The 20,707-nt window shown below is 40.0% G+C and overlaps 1 protein-coding gene across 2 annotated transcripts in view; it reads right to left on the bottom strand.

Annotated features, from left to right (window-relative positions):
• The window catches only part of USP32 (ubiquitin specific peptidase 32), a 287,630-nt gene that overhangs the window by 138,392 nt on the left and 128,531 nt on the right, over window positions 1-20,707 (bottom strand). For both annotated transcript variants that reach the window (XM_089676627.1, XM_089676625.1), the window contains exons 3-4: window positions 17,136-17,241; window positions 9,464-9,582 (exon numbers count right to left, since the gene is read on the bottom strand). In XM_089676627.1, the coding sequence (XP_089532753.1) occupies window positions 9,464-9,582; window positions 17,136-17,241 (225 nt within the window). The remainder of the gene's footprint in view (window positions 1-9,463; window positions 9,583-17,135; window positions 17,242-20,707) is intronic.

Consider the following 20,707-nt stretch of genomic DNA (forward strand, 5'->3'; position numbering starts at 1 on the left):
TGTGAACCATGCACATATTCCTAACAAAAAAAAAAAAAAGGAAGAAGCTTTCCGTCCTAAAGCCCCGAGTAGACTTTACAATTAGGCTCCTAGCAGAGTGAAATGCATTAGCAGTGCAGGTGGATGAGCATTGTATTGTAGTATATCCTTAAAGTTTACTCCGGGCTTTAAGAAGGAGGCTTTTTATTGGTTTGTTTAAACTGAAACGGTTACTTTGCCCATTCAGGGCAAAGTAAGAGGTTCTCTTGATAGCCCACTTCCTCTCCTACTAACACTTACCTTTCCATGGCTCCTCCACCAACCTGTTCAGCTGCCAGAGGCCTGAGTGAGATGCTTAGTGCATTTTTTTTTTTTACATTTTTTAAGTCTCTGTAAATTAGAGGAACCCCTGAATTTCAAATCCAGACTTCCAGGATAACTACAAACTGTAGCTTGACTTCTTCCCTGTCAGGGACTGAAGCTTCATTGCTCACCAGAAATTTAAATACCATCCAAATGACAAGGTATTGCAAATTCACATGATGTCAGGATTCGCACTGTTGCCTGCAGACATACATTCCTGTACAGGTCTCCAGACCTCCAGCTAACAAAGTGCTGACACTCATTCATGTATAGGTCGATGTTTGGATAGGAAACTGAAGCTGCATATTATAGTCACAAACCAAAAAGGAACAGTAGCATATCAAAAAGCAGAATCCAGAAGTCAGATCAGTGGCCACTGCTCTGAGGAAGGGGGCCAGTTCCCTGAAACGTGTCAGCTGGTAAGGTCATCTGCAATACTCGTAGCTGGAAAATGGGATTCTGGATTCTGCTTTCTTGACATGCTACTAGTCCATTTTTGTTTGTGAGTATAATATGCATTTTTTTTTAACCTGTAATAAAAAGTGCTGGAGAAAATGGGCTAGTAGTTTGCACCCTTTGGTTTGTTATTTTGTTGTGCAGTACTGGATTCCCCTGAGGAGGACCGCATAACTTTAACCTTCTAGCCCAAGTTGCACAGTGGCCATGGTACATGCATCTTCAATAGCAACCGTCCCCTCAATTTCTGAACAAAAGTGTCATGTCTGCAATATTCTACAGTTTCTTGTGTTTTAGTGTACAGGAAAATCACTTGGCCTTGTTTCCACATCGTATGGCTTTTTGGCTGCAAGACTTTCATGAAAACCAGTAGCCCACTACTGCCAAGACTTCTCTGGACTGTAGATGGGTGTACCAGGATCCCACTGGTCTCTGCCAAGCCTAAGCTGATGGTGCCACTGGCAGACTTTTGATTCTGACTTTAAAGCATTCTCAGTTAGCAGCATTTTTTTTTACTGACGCTTAAAACATTTGCACAGCAATACATCTATAAAGAAATACTAGTGCCTAAAACTGTGGTGTTACATATCACTAAGAGTAATGACTTAAATCAGGACATATCTTTCATTTTGCCCAGTGTAGGTGCCCAGGAGAATCCTGAAACCACTTCAAATGAAAGTCAGGAAGGCAATCTACTTTCCACTGAATTGGGAGACACTATGTACAGGGCTGCATACTTCTGAATGACAGGCTAAAAAAATGTTAGTTTCTTTTTTAAATGACTGCTGTGGTTTTCCCCATAAGGTGGTGGAGGTGTCTGGCAGCAGGTCCCCCTCCTGCCTTCATAAGATAAAAGACAAGGCTTAGCTAAGGTATGTCTGCACAGATATACATGCCAGCCAGCACATAAGCCTAACGTTTATGTCTCTACACTCATCTACTCTTTAATGTATCTGGTTTCCCATAGGAGTCAGGAATTATTATACCTCTTAAAGTGCAGCTCACACTCTAAATACAATGTTAACTGTAGGAGCTGCACAAAATCCCTGCTCCAACATTTTAAACAAAGTATCCAAGAACATTTGCAAAGCGCAACAATTTCCACTTTAGAAGTCACAGTGTTTCCTCTCTGAAATTGTTACACTATTCTAAAAGTGATATTAAAGGCAATTTAGAAAATTAAAAAAACAACATGTTATACCTACCTGCTCTGGGCAGTGGTTTTGCACAGAGCAGCCCTCTTCTCAGGTCCTCCCGCTGGTGCTCCTGTCCCCTCCCTCCTGCCGAGTGCCCCCACAGCAAGAAGTTTTCTATGGGGGCACACAAGCAGGCTCACTCGAGAGCCGCTGCTCTGCATGTCCATTCACAAACACAGCACGGCTTGGCCCTGCTCCCCACCCCTCACTGGCTGTGATTGACAGCAGCAGGAACCAATAGCTCCCAGTGCTGTCTTATTTAATGAGGAGGAAGAGTCCCCAGAGAGCCAAGGCTCTCGCGCACATCACTGGATCACAATGGGGCTCAGGTAAGTATTAGGGGGGCTGCTGAACACAGAAAAATGCATAAAAAGGTAAAAACCTTAAGCCTTTACAATCACTTTAAATCACCAACTGAGTCAGAGCAAGAGCTCTCCTTTAAACAAACCTCATACTGCCTGTTGACCAGAGAGCTTTAGCTCCGACTTAGCAGGGTGCTTGTCAGACCTTTGCTTTCACACAGAAAGCAAGTATCCTTCTCTGCAGCATCGAGGCAGGTAACGGGCTTTTCTACTCTGTGACTTTTTGTTTGTTTGTTTAAATGAACTGCAAACCTTATGTTTTGATACACCTTGAATATAATTAACAGGATTTAAACTGACTGTTTAATTGGGCTTTAAGAGCATCCATGTGCTTAAATATTATTCCAAAAATCTTCATATTTTGGCCTATGTGTATTTATTACCATAATATATGACATACATGGAGTTTGTAATTTGCAAAATACTAAAACAGGCTTCAACACCAACAAGGCAAGGAACATTGAAACTCAATAGAAATTGCATGTCTGATGTCATTTGCTGCCCAAGTGTGCACAGTAATCATAGTGACTTCAGTGACAGATGAAAGGTGAAATTTGATTGCCTGATAAAGGCTGCTGCACAATAAGTACTGATAGAGTTATTAAAAAAGACAGATTTGCTCAATATTTTATCATTTAAAATATTTGATGTGAACTCTAACTTTATTTGCAGAGGTTTCCAGATGGCTCTTCTTGACAGTTTCCTTATCCAACTGTAAATCAATTAGATGACATTTTTCCAGCAATTTCAACAAATAAATGAAAGGTCATGTCTGATGGAGGCAAGCGATAATTACACAGCTCTGAACCTTGGTTTGGAAATGATCAAGATTGTTTTTCCTAAAGCTTGGGGGAGGGGAAAAAAAAAAAAAAGACTACAATTTTCTTATATTTAGCTTTAAAAGTTTTCAAATTAAATTGTAGAGTCTGTCAGAGACATTATGTACACATGGAAAACAAACCATTCAATACCAGCCTTTCTCAACCAGGGTGGCTTGAGGTTTCTTCAGGGGTGCCTTGGCAAAATGTCTACAAATTGCCCAAAACGTGTATACAAGCCAGTGGGTGGAACAAGCCTGTCTTTTAGTTACACATAGCCACAGGTTTTCATTGTGTACCATTACAACCTTCTAGCCGGCAGCCTGACAACCAATGACATCATCAGTTGATAAGGAGGATATCATCTGCCTGCACAGCATCCTAGTTTGACTGTCCCCTGCCCCTCTCCATCAACGCTGGGGTCACATTATCTCAGTGATGGAGAAAAACTGAGGGAGAAGAGAAACATTGGAATACTAGTCAGTACCAGTGGGCAAAGGTGTATTTGCTTTGGAAGAATAAATCACCTCTTTCTTTGGGTATCCTACATGTGTGAATGTTACTGTGTTATATAAAACTATAAGAATAGTATTTTGCATGTTAGAATGGGGTGCCCTTTTAAAATTATGGACAGCCTCGAGGCACCCCATTTTAAAATGGTGTGCCTCAGGACTGTCCATAAATTTAAAGGGTGACTTGGGACTGTCCATAATTTTAAAGGGTGACTTGGGACTGTTCATAATTTTAAAGGGTGACTTGGGACTGTCCATAATTTTCAAGGGTGCCTTGACTGAAAAAATGGTTGAGAAACACTGGTCTATAAATTACTTGTGAAGTTGTATACATAATGAAGACATTAGGATTTTGGTTTCAGGAGATATTGGATAATTAAATGTTGTAAGTTCATTAAGACAATGAATCTGCTGTGAATTCTAGTCGTCTTCACGTTATGAAGATTGTGACTGATGTGGAACAGCACAAAGCCCTTCATAAAAGAGAAGCTACAGCAGTTTTGTAAATTAGTTCTTGCTAGTTTTCAGTCAGGTTAGGTAACTGAAGTATTGAGTAGTAGTAGTTTGTATTTTTTGCTAATAGTTTGAACTTTAGGCCTCATGCACACAGAGCATGTAAAAAAAAAAAAAACTCTCCTAGAAGCCGTCTTCAGGCAGCAGCGTTTTTGCAGAAAACCGCCTGATGCTTGTAAAAGTATCTTACGCTTTTACAAACGTTTAGGCACATTTACAAGCGTTAAACGGCCGTTAATTCCTTTCATTAGCCAGAATGCTAATTTATTTTAGCAATTGAAATGAATTAACGCTCTAGGTTTAGGCGCATCAAGTGTTTTTTCTGCCAAAACACTGCTGTTCCTGGACACGCTGGCCCTGGGTTTTTTTCCTGCTGGTAAACGCTACTGCTACTAAAATCTTCTAAAAGTCTTCGTGTGCATGGACACATAGGATGACATTAAGGGTCATTTAGAAGCAGTAAAAAAAAAAAAAAACACAAAACATCTGACACCCCATGAGGCTTAAGTCTCCAACTTACACACTTTTCAGAGACTATAACATCTGTTATAAAAAGCCTGTTTACAGAGTACTGTATCTCAATCTGAACTGAACAGCCTTAGTACTCATCCGACAGCTTAGTCGGATAGCCACAAGGCAGGCTACTTCTATAATGCTCTTTCGATAACCCACAATTCCAGACGGTATACATACAGTAAGAATATAAAATATCAGTTTAAAAACATTAAAATATATACAGTACTGTGCAAAAGTTTTAGGCGCCTTTGAAATGCTGTAAAAGGGAAGAAGTTTTAAAAATAATCAAATGGATAATAATGATGAAATAATAACCAACGTGCATAAATAGAAGAACACATAGCACTTTGCCTTTAAAAACTGCATATTTTCTCCCATGTATTCTTGAACACAGGTAAGGTTTTTTTTCAGTCATATGGTCCAATGCATTCATACACAACTATATCAAACATTTACTAATGATTAACAACAGAACATGGCGTTTAAAAAAGTAATAACTACATTAAACGGAATTGACGATGCAGGTAGCTTGAAACTGGATAAGTAAATGCCATGCTCTACTAACAATAAATTGGAACTGCATCCATTGAGACTCCAGCACACAATCACTGGGTGCTGGTCCAGCCAATAAGCATATAGCTTTTAGTGACAGCTGTATAGAACACAAACTATAGTATTTCTAAAAATAAATTAAATGTAAAAATGTTTTACACTTTATGCATCTGTAAGCATATAATATCATATTCAGTCTTGCAAATCAGCCATACAGTTTGGACACCTGCAGCACAAGTATCAATGATGCATGGCTATGTAAATTAAAGGGAGCAAATGATAAATAAAATCTGCTTTCCAAAATGCTTTGTCATTTTTTTTCTGAGGTGTGGGCTATTTTTTCACCATCTAATTTTTCAGGTGTATGCTCGCAAAACAAGATGACACTTTGATAAGTTTACCAATCATTTGTATGGTAAAATCAGGGATGAGAGTTTGAAGTAAGCACTGGAACTTCTACGTATTTCTTTTTTGTTCATATTTTTCTTGTTTTATAGATCTAGTCTTCTAAAGCTTAAATAACTACTACTACTACATTAAGGTTCTTACAAAGCAGATAAAGCTCTGTTAAGGGGAAAGAACAATCAGTGAGAACACTTACATTTATTTTTTTTCCCCAATGTATCCTTTGTTTAGAAAAAAAATATATTTAGAGATGGAAATGTAATTCAACAACTATTTACATGGTTTACAGTTAGATACATAGTTTTATTTTCAAAGATACTTAGTTACATAGTTTGAGAACAACTGAGTAAACTAGCTTGGCAGACATATTGAACAATGGCAGCTAACATGATGGTATGGACTGATCAAATAAAACATCAAAGTGAACCTTCTAAAAATATAGCATGGCTCAGCAGTGCTCATTTCAAGTTATAGTTGTGTTCAAAATAATAGCAGCCAGACATCACTAACCTGATCAATCACTGTTTTTGGTAGAAATGATATTTCTACATGGCAAATAATTTACTAGCAGGTGTAGTAGAGTAATAGAAATCCAACAGACCCGGGAAACAAAAGCTGACGCATTCCCACTAACAGGCCAGAGCATTGCCCTATCTTCCTCCTTGCTGAACAGCAGGTTCCAGTAGTCAATCATTGGCCGGCACCCGACACAGCCGGCATGCCGTTGGCATATGCCCTACCTGGAAGTGCTGGATCACGTACTAGATACCACTCTTCTACTGCACTCCTATGGGAGGCGGTCCGCAAGTGGTTAAAGAAAATCTTCAGGAATAAATAATGTACTAAGACTTATCCAAGCGGCAACTAGGGGTAGTCATGAATTAAAAAATGACCTAGCAAACAAAGAGGAACTTTACCTTCCCGAGTTTAATGTTGACCTTAAATCCCTCATACCTTGTCCACTGGTTTGAACTGAAATAACATACTCACCTGCTCAGTGAGTCCTTCTGTGATTCATCAAAAGCCCCCACATTTCAGGTTCTGCACCACCATGTTCTTTGCCGACATCTCTTCTCAGACCTATCTATCACCCCTGATGATGCTCCACTGCACATGCTCAGTGCGTTCTACACTGCAGTTTGCGCACCAAAAAAAATGGCACTTCTCCCCACCAAAAATGATTTGAAATTTGATGCAGGGTGAAGGAGGAGTAATATGGAAGCAAGAGGGTGAGTGAGTGATTGAAGTTCTGCTTTATGGAGTATTTTGTGAGTACAAGGACTGCAACATGTGTGTGTGCTTTATATGTGAGTAGGTTTTGACTTCACGTCCAAATTCAATGTTGTTTAACCACTCCTACCTTTCACCAAATTGAGCATAGAACACCACAGGTCTTAATTTTCTGGAGGTGTCCCTGTTTGTCAAGGTCTAAAGTATGGTCCTTTTTCTTTCCATGTATACTTAAACTCAATTGGACAGTCTTTAAACAATTTTGTCTCTGTACCATTATTACCACTACAGGGTTTGAAGAATCGAGGACATTGGAGCTCTCATCCCTGCATGTAATATGTTTTTTCCTGCTTCTTGTCAAATGTTGAATTATTTCTAACTTGCTTAACCAACCTTCAAGTGAGATCTCATATTGTTACCATAGCCAATCACAGTTAACCACAATTACACATGTGCAGAACGAAAAAATGTGTTTTGTTTCATCTGACATTGATTTGTTAAGTTGCTAATTTTGTTTTATTGCATTTATAACAAAATTCATCTAGTTTTGTTTCATTTATTCATCTTTGACTGGATTAAAATGTTTCCAATAAAAAAAAAAAAAAAGAAATCCAACAGACCCAACAGTCATGACATGCACGCTGCTGATTCTGTGTAATTGAATCACTAATTGAAAGGGGCATGTTCAAAATAATAGCGTTGTGGAGTTCTATTAGTGAGGTCATTCATTCTTTGAAACACAGGTGGCAATTATTGCCTTATTTAAGGAAGGAAGGCAGCAAATGTTGTACATGCTGGTTACAGTGCATTTCTCTCTGAAATTCTGAGGAAAATGGGTCGTTCCAGACATTGTTCAGAAGAACAGCGTACCTTGATTAAAAAGTTGATTGGAGAGGGGAAAACATATAAAGAAGTGCAGAAAATGATAGGCTGCTCAGCAAAAATGATCGCAAATGCTTTAAAATGGCAACCAAAAGCCGAAAGATGTGGAAGAAAGTGAAAAACTACCATTCGAATGGATAGAAGAATAGCCAAAATGGCAAGGACTCAGCCAACAATCAGCTCCAGGAAGATCAAAGAAGGTCTAAAGTTACCTGTGAGTACTGTTACAATTAAAAGACGCCTATGTGAAGCCAAGCTATCTGCAAGAAGCCCCCGCAAAGTCCCACTGTTGAAAAAAAGACGTGCTGAAGAGGTTACAATTTGCCAAAGAGCACATTGACTGGCCTAGAGAAATGGCGCAACATTTTGTGGACTGATGAAAGTAAGATTGTTCTTTTTGGGTCTAGTGGCCGGAGACAGTTTGTCAGATGACCCCCAAACACTGAATTCAAGCCACAGTACTCTGTGAAGACAGTGAAGCATGGTTGCACAAGCATCAGGATATGGGGATTTTTCTCATACTACGGTGTTGGGTCTATTTATCGCATACCAGGGATCATGGATCAGTTTGAATACTTGAAGCGGTCATGCTGCCTTATACTGAAGAGGAAATGCCCTTGAAATGGGTGTTCCAACAAGACAACGACCCCAAACACACCAGTAAACGGGCAACATCTTGGTTCCAGACCAACATGATTGACGTTATGCAGTGACCAGCCCAATCCCCGGATCCAATAGAAAACTTGTGGGGTGACATCAAAAATGCAGTTTCTGAGGCAAAACCAAGAAATAGAGAAGAACTGTGGAACGTAGTCCAATCATCCTGGGCTGGAATACCTGTTCACAGGTGCCAGAAGTTGGTTGACTCCATGCAACACAGATGTACAGCAGTTCTCAGAAACAGTGCTTATACAACTAAATATTCATTAAGTGATTCAAAGGAAAGCAAAATCTTCAAACATTTTTCAGTTTATATAGTGAATGTTTGAGTTTGTAAAGAAGAATACAAACACTGCTATTATTTTGAACAGTCTAATATTCACTTTTCTTCAAATTTTTTTTTAGAGGAACAACACAAATTTGATCTATTTTTCTTCATGTTTTGATTTGGAATATAATGTGTAGTGTTCCCAATGCATTTCTGTGTATGGAAATAAAAGCTATTAGAAGGATTTTGAGCTTTATTCACTTTTTTCAACACACTGCTATTATTTTGAACACAACTGTATATGAAAAAATATTTATCTACATAAATAGATGCAGGGTCTAGGCATCTGACACTCCTGGAAATGTGTAAAATTTACAGATTAGGCAACATTGCACAAAGACAGGAAAATCTGAACTCCCTGCCTCTGGAGTGATTCAAAAGGCTTCTTTTGCAGACACTGAATTAGGTTTGCCTTTAGAATTCACAGTTACTTTGAAAGAACACAAGGGTAACACCTACCTTGACATCTTGCCTGCTTTACATCATATAATTTTCTCAAAGGATTCAGACAAATTTTAACAAGGGTTCTCTTGTGATATTCAAATGCCACTAATGAAAAATTGAGTTCATATGAATATGAAGTTTTCTGGCCTTAGATAAAAAACTTGCATCAGGTGTGAAGTTCAAGCATGTATGGGATGCACCTCTAGGCAGTGTTAGAGAATATGAATGCAAACGTTTAACTACTTACCTCAGCAAAACAGTTTTTAAGGGATATTGGGACTTCTCCATCCACAACACTAAGCATGCTCTCCATTTCCTCCCGTACAACATAGTTACTGGACTCATTTGAAAATAGGCTAAAAATGTCTACAAAACAGAACAAAAACAAAATTATGAAAACATTGTTCAAAACCATCATAAATAGTAAAAAAAAAATAAAACAAATAAAAAGGTTGTCCTCTCTCAATATATACCAGTAATCCATATTAGGGACTTTTAAAATGCCACATTTTCCAAATAAACTAGTAATATTATGTCTGAGCTGGTAAAGCATGTTTTTGGTTTAGAGATGCAATGCAGCTCTACTACTGCCCATAAGCCAGAATGATACCAGTCCACAAAGGCAACAAATTGTGAGAACAATAACCTTATTGTTTCTTAACAAAACAAATGGTTCGCAAATGAAAATGCTGGGCTATGTCTTGTTTAGCTTCTTTCAGCCCAAAACTCAACACTCCTCAGCGTGATGCTCCATGCTGGAGATACTTAAACATCCTCCCAATCTGAGCCAAATGTAGACACCTAAGGCAGCTGGTAGCTCTGAATCCTGCCTGCTAGTAACAGCCCCAAAGCTCGCTAATGATCGGGAACCAGTCAATGTGGTTTCTAATCATGTGTTCACTGTGTCATCTCTAATCAAACACAGTGGTCACATGCAGGCTAAAGGCTTCCTGATAAATAGAAGACTGAAGCCGGATGGCACTGCAGAATCTACTGCAGCCTAAAGGTGGCAGTGTTCATCTGTTTAATATTGTCATTGTCAAATAATATTACTGTACGAAAATAATTTTAAACAAAATGTGTGCTTTTATTCTATGGTCAACACAACATAAAAAAGTTGGGTTTTTACTGAAATTGTGTACCAAATATAGAACACATGCTTGATGCTGACAAATTTGGTCTATACATTTTTCTGACAAAATTCTGGTCATGAAAGTATGACAAAATCTCACAGACCCCAAATTAAAGTCACAGAAAAGTCAGAATTACTTATCTCTATACCTTTTGGGAATGAATGACTTTGAAAGTATTGAAGCCAAAGCATTAGGAACAAGATGATCAGGCCACTGTCATTTTCAGGAAGAACTCAACAGCAGCAGCCCACTTCTTTTGTTACAGACTTCTATTAAAAAGGTCATTCTGTTTCATTCACAATAAAAAAAAGCATTAACTTTTTATAATTTCCCATTTAAAAACCTAATATAATTATATTTCTATGCCCCAAGCCAACTTTGCTTCAGAGGAAACCTGTACTGAAGAAATATGAGAGTTGCCATTGTTTACTTCTTCATCTCAAATTACTAGTTGCTAGAGTGGGCCCCACTATCTATAAAAACTAGTTGCCCCAATGTCAAGCTGATTTAAATGACTAAATCGCTGACCTCAAATAAATGGGTAAATCCTGACTAAACTCTGACTTCACTCGATGCATTCTGTTTCCAGGTGTGTGACTCTGAAACCAGAAATCAATGGCCAAGTAACTAGCATTTTTAGAAGGAGATTAGAAATTGCAGCCTATATCCTACTTTCAGCAGCGGTTTTCTTTAAAGTCATGATCACCCAAGATGCATAGTTTCAGGGCAGTTCAAACCACTACATTGCAAAAATCCCGCATGTAGTACTTTTTTCAGTGCAGCAGGTTGTGACACAAACTACTGCTTCACAATACTACAGTGTGAACAGAACTCAAAGATATTTAACTTGTGACATTTTAATACAGTTTTAATTCAAATAAGAAAAAAAAAGAAACCAGAAACCTTGTGATACATCAAATCGGCACTGATAATTCCCAACTATCTGAATGAGCCCTTCTTTTCCAAAGAATGTTTTGTTCAAGTGTTCCCTTACCACACCCTCCAAGGGCTGCCCACCTGAGTTTATACTTCAGCCCCCATCCAGTGATCCCCGAACCAAGCCACACAGAAAAGTAGTCCCTTCATAATGCTGCAGCACCATTCATTCCTTTAGGAAAGCCACACTTTGAATAACCGCTTGAGGCAAATAAATAGGGCATTGCACACTACAGAATGGCCATTTTTCAGAGAAAAGACTGTGCAGCTAGGAGTAGGACTGCACCATGAAGACCAAGCTGTCCAGAAAAATGTGACAAAGTGTTACTAAACTCATGACCTTGTATCCACTATATCAGGAAATGCAATTACTTTAGTAAATATAAACTGCTATATAGCAGTCTTGTGACTTCTATCAGTGTCCAGCCAAGCACTGGTTAAAGCTTGTAGGAGTTTTTATTCTCTTCTGTCTGTCCTATGAGGCTTCATGACCCCTGACCCTCTGTCTGGACAGTGCAATCGATTGGTCCTGTGCCGATCACATGCACTCTCCCAAAAAAAGAAAAAAAAAACGCTCTAGCAATACACACCAACTGAGTATGTGCAGAGTGCATCCTAGGGCTCTGCACTATCAGAAAATGGATTGGGGACTGTGGAAGGGGAGGATCAGAGAAGACAGGATCAAACAGCATTTTTACACAGGATGATTAACCCCATAGGTTCCACAGCGTGTATAACAAGCATGCTACAGACTGATTTTACTGTTGTGGGTTTAGTAATACTTTTTTTTTTCAAAGTGAAAAAAACTGCAACTGTAGCTGCCGAAAACGTTTTAGCTAGAGTTGGGCTTTAATCTGCTTGTTTATCTAAAAAATGAAAATGCCCACAGAGTGAGAACTCTGCAGAACAAACAGAGGTGGCACTTTGCTGAAGGTAACTGAAAATCACTGAATCCACTGTCAGAACCAAATCTTAGGAAAACTATATTAGAGGGGGACTCATATAAACAAAATGTGCTGTGTTATTTCCATTATAGAATATACTGCAGATATATTTGTATGACAAATAAAAAGAATTTTGACTTGTGTGTAAAGTACATATCATGACATATATTACAGGACACAGACATAGTATTCATAGAACCTGGACTACAGGCTCGTATTTGATGTGACTGGCAAAGATTTAAACACCCCTCTCCTATAACTATGTCCCACTCTGTGTGTACTCAGTTTTGTCCAACACAACAAACACTTTACTCCTGCGCTAGGAAAGGACTCAGTAGACCCAACAGAAATGTTCTGGAATTTTCTGGAGTATGCACTGCTTGCTGCCCTCAACAGACCGGCGTTTCGAGGACACAACCTCTTCCTCAGAGCCAACCATTGGTTGGCTCTGAGGAAGAGGTTGTGTTCTCAAAACGCGTTAGCCAGTTGGTCATCCAGGGTTCCATCGTATGAGCTCAGATGTTGTTTGGATCATACGTCTTGTTCAGTTTGACATGCCTGTGTTATTATGTCTATTGTGAGTATGATACCTATTTTGTCCTCAGTTTTGGTTTGCAGCATGCAATGCAGAGTAACCAAGAAACAGAAGGGAGGGTAGTGGCCTGTGTCGTGTACTGTACTCCAAGATATGGAATTTACAGGCAAGTCACAATTCTTCTCATCTTAATCATACAGTACAGGACACAGGCATAGTATTCTAAGTCTGGGATGTCCCCAAGCAATGGATTAAAAGATTGGCAACAACAGGCAAGCTAGGTCTGTGCCAACAGATGCAATCCACACAAGGGCCAACAGCACCAACTTCAGAGTTCCGCTGCAAGAGCTTTGTGAACAAAGGCTGCTTCCACAGAGAACTGGACATCCAACTGATAGAAAGGTTAGAAGTAGTAGACCAGGTGGTAAACTTATGATGGTGGACAACAGAGACCTAATACTAGAGTGCTCCAGAAACTCAATAACCATTTCGGTGTAGTGAATGTGTATGGTATAAAAGGAATCTTGATGTTTAGAGTGTAGGCTCATAATATAAGTGAACGTATCCATCTAGTAATTGCAGATATTGCACTGCTCAAAAAATTAAAAGGAACACTTTTTAATAGTATAGTCAACTAAACTCCAGGGATATTGATCTGGTCAGTTAAGTAGCAGAGGGGGTTGTTAATCAGTTTCAGTTGCTTTGGTGTTAATGAAATTAACAACAGGTTTGCATTCGATGGGCAACAATGAGACGATCCCCAAAACAGGAATGGTTTTACAGGTGGAGGCCACTGACATTTTTTTTTCCTACTCATCTTTGCTGACTGTTTTTCACTAGTTTTGCATTTGGCTAGGGCCAGTGTCACTTCTGGTAGTATGAGGAGATACCTGGACCCTACAGAGGTTGTCCAGGCAGTCCAACTCCTCCAAGATGGCACATCAATACGTGCCATTGCCTGAAGGTTTGCTGTGTCTCCAGGCACAGTCTCAAGAGCATAGAGGAGATTTCAGGAGACAGGCAGTTACTCTAGGAGAGCTGGACAGGGCCATAGAAAGTCCTTAACCCATCAGCAGGACCACTATCTGCTGTTTTGTGCGAGGAACAGGATGAGCACTGCCAAAGCCCTACAAAATGACCTCCAGCAGGTCCTCTAGTGGGCCCTGTGCTCAGTGCCCAGCACCACAGAGCTTGATTGGCATTTACCAATGTACACCAGAATTGGCATGTCTGCCACGGACGCCCTGTGCTTTTCACAGATGAGAGAAAATTCACTCTGAGCACAGGTGACAGACATGAAAGGGTCTGGTGAAGATGTGGAGAACGTTATGCTGCCTATAACATCATTCAGCATGACAATTTTGGTGGTGGGTCAGTGATGGGGAGGCATATCCATGGAGGGACACACAGACATCTACAGGTTAGACAATGGCATCCTGACTGCCATTAAGTAGACTGCCATTAAGTATCGGGATGAAATCCTTGGACCCATTGTCAGACTCTACGCTGGTGCAGTGGGTTCTGGGTTCCTCCTGGTGCATGACAATGCCTGGCCTCACGTGGCAAGAGTATGCAGGCAGTTCCTGGAGAATGAAGGAATTAATATCATTGAATGGCCCCCACGCTCGTCTGACCTAAATCCAATAGAACACCTCTGGGATATCATGTTTCACCCCATCCGACGCCAGGAGCTCAGTGATGCCCTGGTCCAGATCTGGGAGGAAATACCCTAGGACACTTTACGTCGTCTCATTAGGATCATGTCCCGACGTTGTCAGGCATGCACACAAGCACGTGAGGGCCATACAAACTACTAAGTACCATTTTGAGTTGCTGAAATGAAATTTCAGCAAAATGGACTAGCCTGCTGCATCATTTGTTCACTTTGATCTTTCGGGGTGTCTTTGAATGGGGCATCCTTACGTTTCTAACATATGACCCAGTCCATATCATTATAGATATCCAGCATGATATTTTTCTACATTGAGATCTGATGTGTTTTCAAAGTATTCCTTTAACTGTTTTGAGCAATTTGTATGCAGGAAGCCTCCAAAGAGGTCCTAAGGGTACAACACATAGGGAGCTTGTCTTTACCTACTAAAAGATGTGGCTTGGAGGTAGACTGTGGCTGGGGGATATGTCTTCCTTTGAGTGAAAGACTGACACTAACCTAAGAAGCACAAGACTACCTTGTCTTTTAGAAACATGAGCAGGGAAAAATAACCATTAATACTGAGGCATGTCTGGAAGTGTGAGAGTTATCAAGAAGGCTAATTTTACAAGAGGGTTAATTCTAGGAGATTTCCCAACAGAGTGAAAGGGTGGTTTCTAATAGAAACCACACTAGGGTCCCAATGAATAATAGGGTGCTGAAAGAGGCTGCTCCTAAAGCACCGAAAGTTTTTATTTTGTTTTTTATTTTGGAATACAGCAGGCTGAAACCTGTCTTTTTCACACCAATAAGGTTAGGAGTATGCCTGGATGGGAGGAAGACAAGAAAACTGGAGCACAGATTGTACTCGGTGGCAAATGTGTGTGAATACAGCAGGCAAAAAGAGAAAAAAAAAGTAATCTTTGGGCAAGAAGTAGATATCCCTAGAAGTGAAGTTCCTTGCATTAGAAAAGGCAGGAAATAATGGACCCAGAGACCCTATTATTCAAGTTGATATACTGTAGGTTTCAACAGCTTTGCTGTGATTGCCAGAGATTGTGGAGAGGCAGAATAGAGGACCTTGCATGAACAGAAAACACCTGTTGGGAAGGGCTCATAGTCTCCTAGCAGGCTAAATATGCCTAAGTATCACAAGCAGATATCCACAGAGCAGTAGAGGAAAAAAGCTCACTGGAGGAAAAATCAAGAATTAGCCCGGGTTGATATCAGGGAGCAATCAAAGCCTTTAATGCCAGCAATATGGGATCATTGGGTTTGGTTTACCACAGAGGTAACCTTGTCTGGAGGTCAAGACATGCATGTCCAGAATGTCTATTATTTAACACAGCTATTAGATGTTGGGAGTGAAGAGGCTAATCAGTCTTCCAAATTTCCACTCCTGAAAACTGGACTGCTAGGAAATATTTATCCATCAATAGATGGTTAGACTTATTTTTGGTCCAGGCTGCCTGATTTCCGGCACCACCTATGAGATTGGCATAGGTCACAGTTATTGCAATGCTTGAGAGCATCCTAATTGTTTGACCTTGTAGTGTCATCCTTATTGCTCCAACCTGCAGCCTGTATATGGGAAGCGGATGCTGTGGGTGGTTGGAGGCAGCAGGGGTTCGTTCTAGGAGTGGATTTCATCCAGTGGCTCCTCTTCTCTGCATGTCCTGTAGCATGACTTCCCTTTAGTGGTAACATACCTGAAGCAGTACTAGCTTCCCTTCCCTTTCCTTCTCCTCGCTCTTGTGAAGAGCTGGATTTTAGAATTTGGACTGCGTACCATCTGTCCAGGACCTCCTTCCCAGGCATACACAGCTGAACTTTTATGTAAGTGGATATTGTTTTGTAATAAAGGTTTTCAAAATACTACTCACTGAAGTCCCTTATCTCTGTCAGAAGCACACGGATGGTCTGTGTAACACCTGCTGATCTCTGCAGATGGGTTTCTGACTGAGGCATACAGTGTTGGTCTTGACAACTGCAGCGATTCCAGGAACTTCTCATATATTTATGTGAACCTGACAATATTTACATATTACATCTCATAGACTTTAGAGTTTATACAATTGTGTTACTCTGTATTATTCCTTGCGCTGCTAGTGAGCCTTTTGCTGGTTTTTCTTTTGTTTGCCTTATTTGTGGTATTAGAAGAAAGCAAAAAGTTGATTTAACAATCTGAATATAAAATATTAAACTAGTTAGGCTTAGAGGGAATTTTCCACTAAAGAGAAGAGGTCCATCACCCTAGACCACTAGAAAAAACGGACTCATGCAGTGAGTTATAGGGGGGGCACCGTGAAGGGGCAAGTTCCAAAGAGCTTTGCCACTGTCCAATCACCTGAAGGTATGAGCCCATAACCTAGCATCTATGAATATTATGCCTGTGCCCTGTACTGTACGGTTAAGATATATAATTTATGATTACACAAAATTTTTCAAGGTCTACGTTAGGGGAGAGAGAAATGCAAGCTTTTAGTTCTGCAAAGAGGTAGGCATTAAAGCACAAGCTGGGTATCATTTATAGATGTGAATTTAAGCAGCGGTTTATGATAAATTACATTACACATTTTATATTGCTGCCTATAAGAGTTGAAATTACTCTTGTATAGACATTGAAAGCTGGCACAGGTAGCAAACAAACACAATAGACTACTACGGTTCCATTACAATCTTGTATGCTTATGATGAGTAATGCTTTGATCCATACTTACATTTAGCCTTCTCTTCATCCCGACCTCTGGTGAGAAGAACAAGACCCACCATCAAGCTGTTGAAGTGTAACCCTTTTGCGTTTCCACCAAACGAGCAGTAGATGACCTAAGGGGATACAAACAGTGCAATGAACAAATCAAGCCAGTCAATTCAGTAAACAAAAAATTAATTTGCTACAGAAAAATACTAAGGGAACCATTTATATATGTTTTCACATAAGAGTCACACAACTTTCACCAAAATATTGTTTTATAAATAAATTCACCTTCAAAATATATGATTGTTCTGTAAATGTGTGAATCTTGTGTGAAACCATTTTTTAAACAGACCCGTAGGTTCTGTACAGTTTCTGCTATACTATCAAACCTTACATAAATTGTTTTGTAGTCTTTTCAGCTTTACATTCTTAAAAATGAACATTCATCTTTAAAGTGGTTGCAAAGTGGTTTTTAACCTTCATACATTATATGCATGAAGGTAAAAAATCTTCTATGCTCAGCAGCGCCCTCAGACCTCTCAATACTTACCTGAGCCCCATCAAGATTAAGCGATGTGCACGACAGTCTTTGCTGTCCCGGGTCTCTGCCTCCTCATTGGCTGAGACAGCAAGCAGGAGCCATTGGCTCTTGCTGCTGTCAGTCACAGCCAGTCAGCAAATGAGGAGAGAGAGGGGGCGGGGTAAAGCCGCAGCTCCATGTGTGAATGAACACACGGAGCAATGGGTGCCCCCATAGCAAGCTGCTTTTTTGTGGGGGCACCCAACAGAAGGGAGGAGTCAGGAGAGCCTGCAGGGGACCCAAGAAGAAGTGGAAGTAGGCTGCTCTGTGCAAAACCACTGCACACAGCTGGTAATTATACATGTTTGCTATATTACAAAAAAAAAAAAAAAAAATGAACATTCAGTGTTGCTTTCATACATAAATCAATTAACCATCACATTGCCAAATCTTAGGTTTTTAGATCCACTGTTCATCTAAAAAGTGGATAAATATGCAGTGAATCCTAGTGCAAAAATATGATGTTAAAAGAATTTTGCAGAAATTACATTTCTTCTTTGGCAAAATAGCTACAAATTACATTTACATATACAGTGTATATTTTTACATTCGCTGTGCAGACCTACTTTTTGAAACATATAATTAGAGGCCTGCACGAGCCTGTTTCTGTACCAGTACCTGCAACTGGTTTTGGAAACTATAACCTGACCCAACCCACAGTTTTAACCTGCAACTTTAACTAAAACCCAAGGCCTATGTCATGAGAGAATGTCGAGTTACAATACAGTTTTCACATTACAACTTGACAGAATACTACTACAAGTTTTATCTACCAAGCATCTCTCTCTCATATGACAATCTTTTTATACAAAAAACTGTCAAACTATTAAGACAGAGATGCAAGTTTGAAGAAACTGACAGACTATAGACTTATTAGGTGATACAATATTGTTGTTATTATTATTATTATACACAATTTATATAGTGCCAACAGTTTGCGCAGCACTTTACAATATAAGGGAGACAGTATAATTACAATACATTTCAGTACAGAAGGAATATGACGGCCTTGCTCGTGGAGCTTACAATCTAAAGGAAGGGGGAGGTAATACAAAAGGTGATAACTGCGGGGGATGATCTGGCGGAGGTGATTCAAGTACAGTTCTTAGGTGGAGGTGGGGTAGGCTTCCCTGAAGAAGTGAGTTTTCAAAGATCGCCTAAAGGCAGACAGGGTGGGGGCTGACCGGACATACTGTGGTAGGGGTTCCAGAGGATGGGAGAGGCTCTGGAGAAGTCCTGGAGGCGAGCGTGGGAGGAGTTGGTGAGGGAGCTAGAGAGGAAGATATCATGGGAGGAGCGTTTCGAGCGAAGCTCATCATCTTACCTGCACCCTATGATGATAAGCTTCGCTCGAAGCGCGTCAGGGGGGCTACAGCTGGACGTTTAACCACTGCAGGTGGCCATCCTGAATTTAATTTTATATGGTCAGTGTTTTTACCTTACGCTTTTGCAACACGTTTAACCGATCTGTATGCACTTACTTGTGAATAAAATATCCCTACGGTATCACGCTATGTGGTGCCCCTTACTTGGCTCTCTTTATTGAGAGCCTTCACCCGCAGAACCTGCATCCTAAAAGGGACCTTCCAATGTGTTACGCATCTGAGTGCCATTCCTGAGACGTGACCAGAAGGCGTATAGGAACCTGACCCTTGTACGTTTACTGATGACCCCGTGCACACCTGGTGAGACAGGCATATCTCAAAGGCGTAATACTTATGCACTTCTGGTGAGTGCGCAATTCATTCATTCACTCTACCGGTTTCTACCACTACGGATCAAGTCCCCCACGCATTTATACGATCATATTTGACCCTCACGTGGACTTTACGGATTTTGGGGCTATTATCTATTCAGTTAGTCACTAATAATGACAGGAACTTCATATTACATCTATTTTATACATTATATCCACTTTATATTTGTTTTACTCAGTTTGTCGCTTGGTTTTAGCGCTGTACTTCTTCTTTTATACGTTATACTGAAGGTGTCGTTTGGTTACCTTTTGTGTCCTAGCCGCTACATTCAATTTCTGATAGCGCTCATATTTCCGCTTTTTACCGGTTATCATTAGTGTGAATCTGCTCTAGGAATGGAGTTGAAGGTGAGCAGAAATTCAAGTTAACTTGGAACAAAGTTAATCAAAGTTAACAAAGGCATAGGATCCACATTTCTCACTAGGCGCTGGAAACTGGTCTGAAGACAACAGGGTACTTGCACTGCACGACTGTTCATTTATAGAGTTTGATGAACCTGATATGAGACTCTAGACCAGGGTTTCTCAACCATGGTTCAGAGGAACTTTAGGGTTCCTCCAGAGGTTGCTATGGGTTCCTTGCGCAATGAGCAATTTATGCCTCTCAAATAAGTTCCCACTAACACCATTAATCTTTTTAGCTTTCTGTAAGGGGGTAAATTCTTCCCAATGACCACAAATGTAAGGAGCATTCTTCCCACTAACCATCACACTAATGCATCATGAGTTGTAGATATAAAAGGAGGTAAATCTTCCCAATGACCACAAGTGTAAGGAGTATTCTTCCCATTGACCATCACACTAGTGGATCATGAATTATAGATATAAAGGAGGTAAATCTTCCCAATGACCACAAGTGTAAGGAGTATTCTTCCCATTGACCATCACACTAGTGGATCATAAATTATAGATATAAAGGAGGTATATCTTCCCAATGACCACAAGTGTAAGAAGCATTCTTCCCACTGACCATCACACTAGTGGATCATGAATTATAGATATAAAAGGAGGTAAATCTTCCCAATGACCACAAGGGTAAGGAGTATTCTTCCCATTGATCATCGCACTAGTGGATCATAAATTATAGATATAAAGGAGGTAAATCTTCCCAATGATCACAAGTGTAAGAAGCATTCTTCCCACTGACTATCACACTAATGGATCATAAATTATAGATATAAAGGAGGTAAATCTTCCCAATGATCACAAGGGTAAGGAGTATTCTTCCCATTGACCATCGCACTAGTGGATCATAAAT

Source organism: Staurois parvus, unplaced genomic scaffold (genome assembly GCF_062004578.1).
Source record: "Staurois parvus isolate SC_StPar_1 unplaced genomic scaffold, SC_StPar_1.0 ptg000172l, whole genome shotgun sequence".
NCBI lineage: Eukaryota > Metazoa > Chordata > Amphibia > Anura > Ranidae > Staurois > Staurois parvus.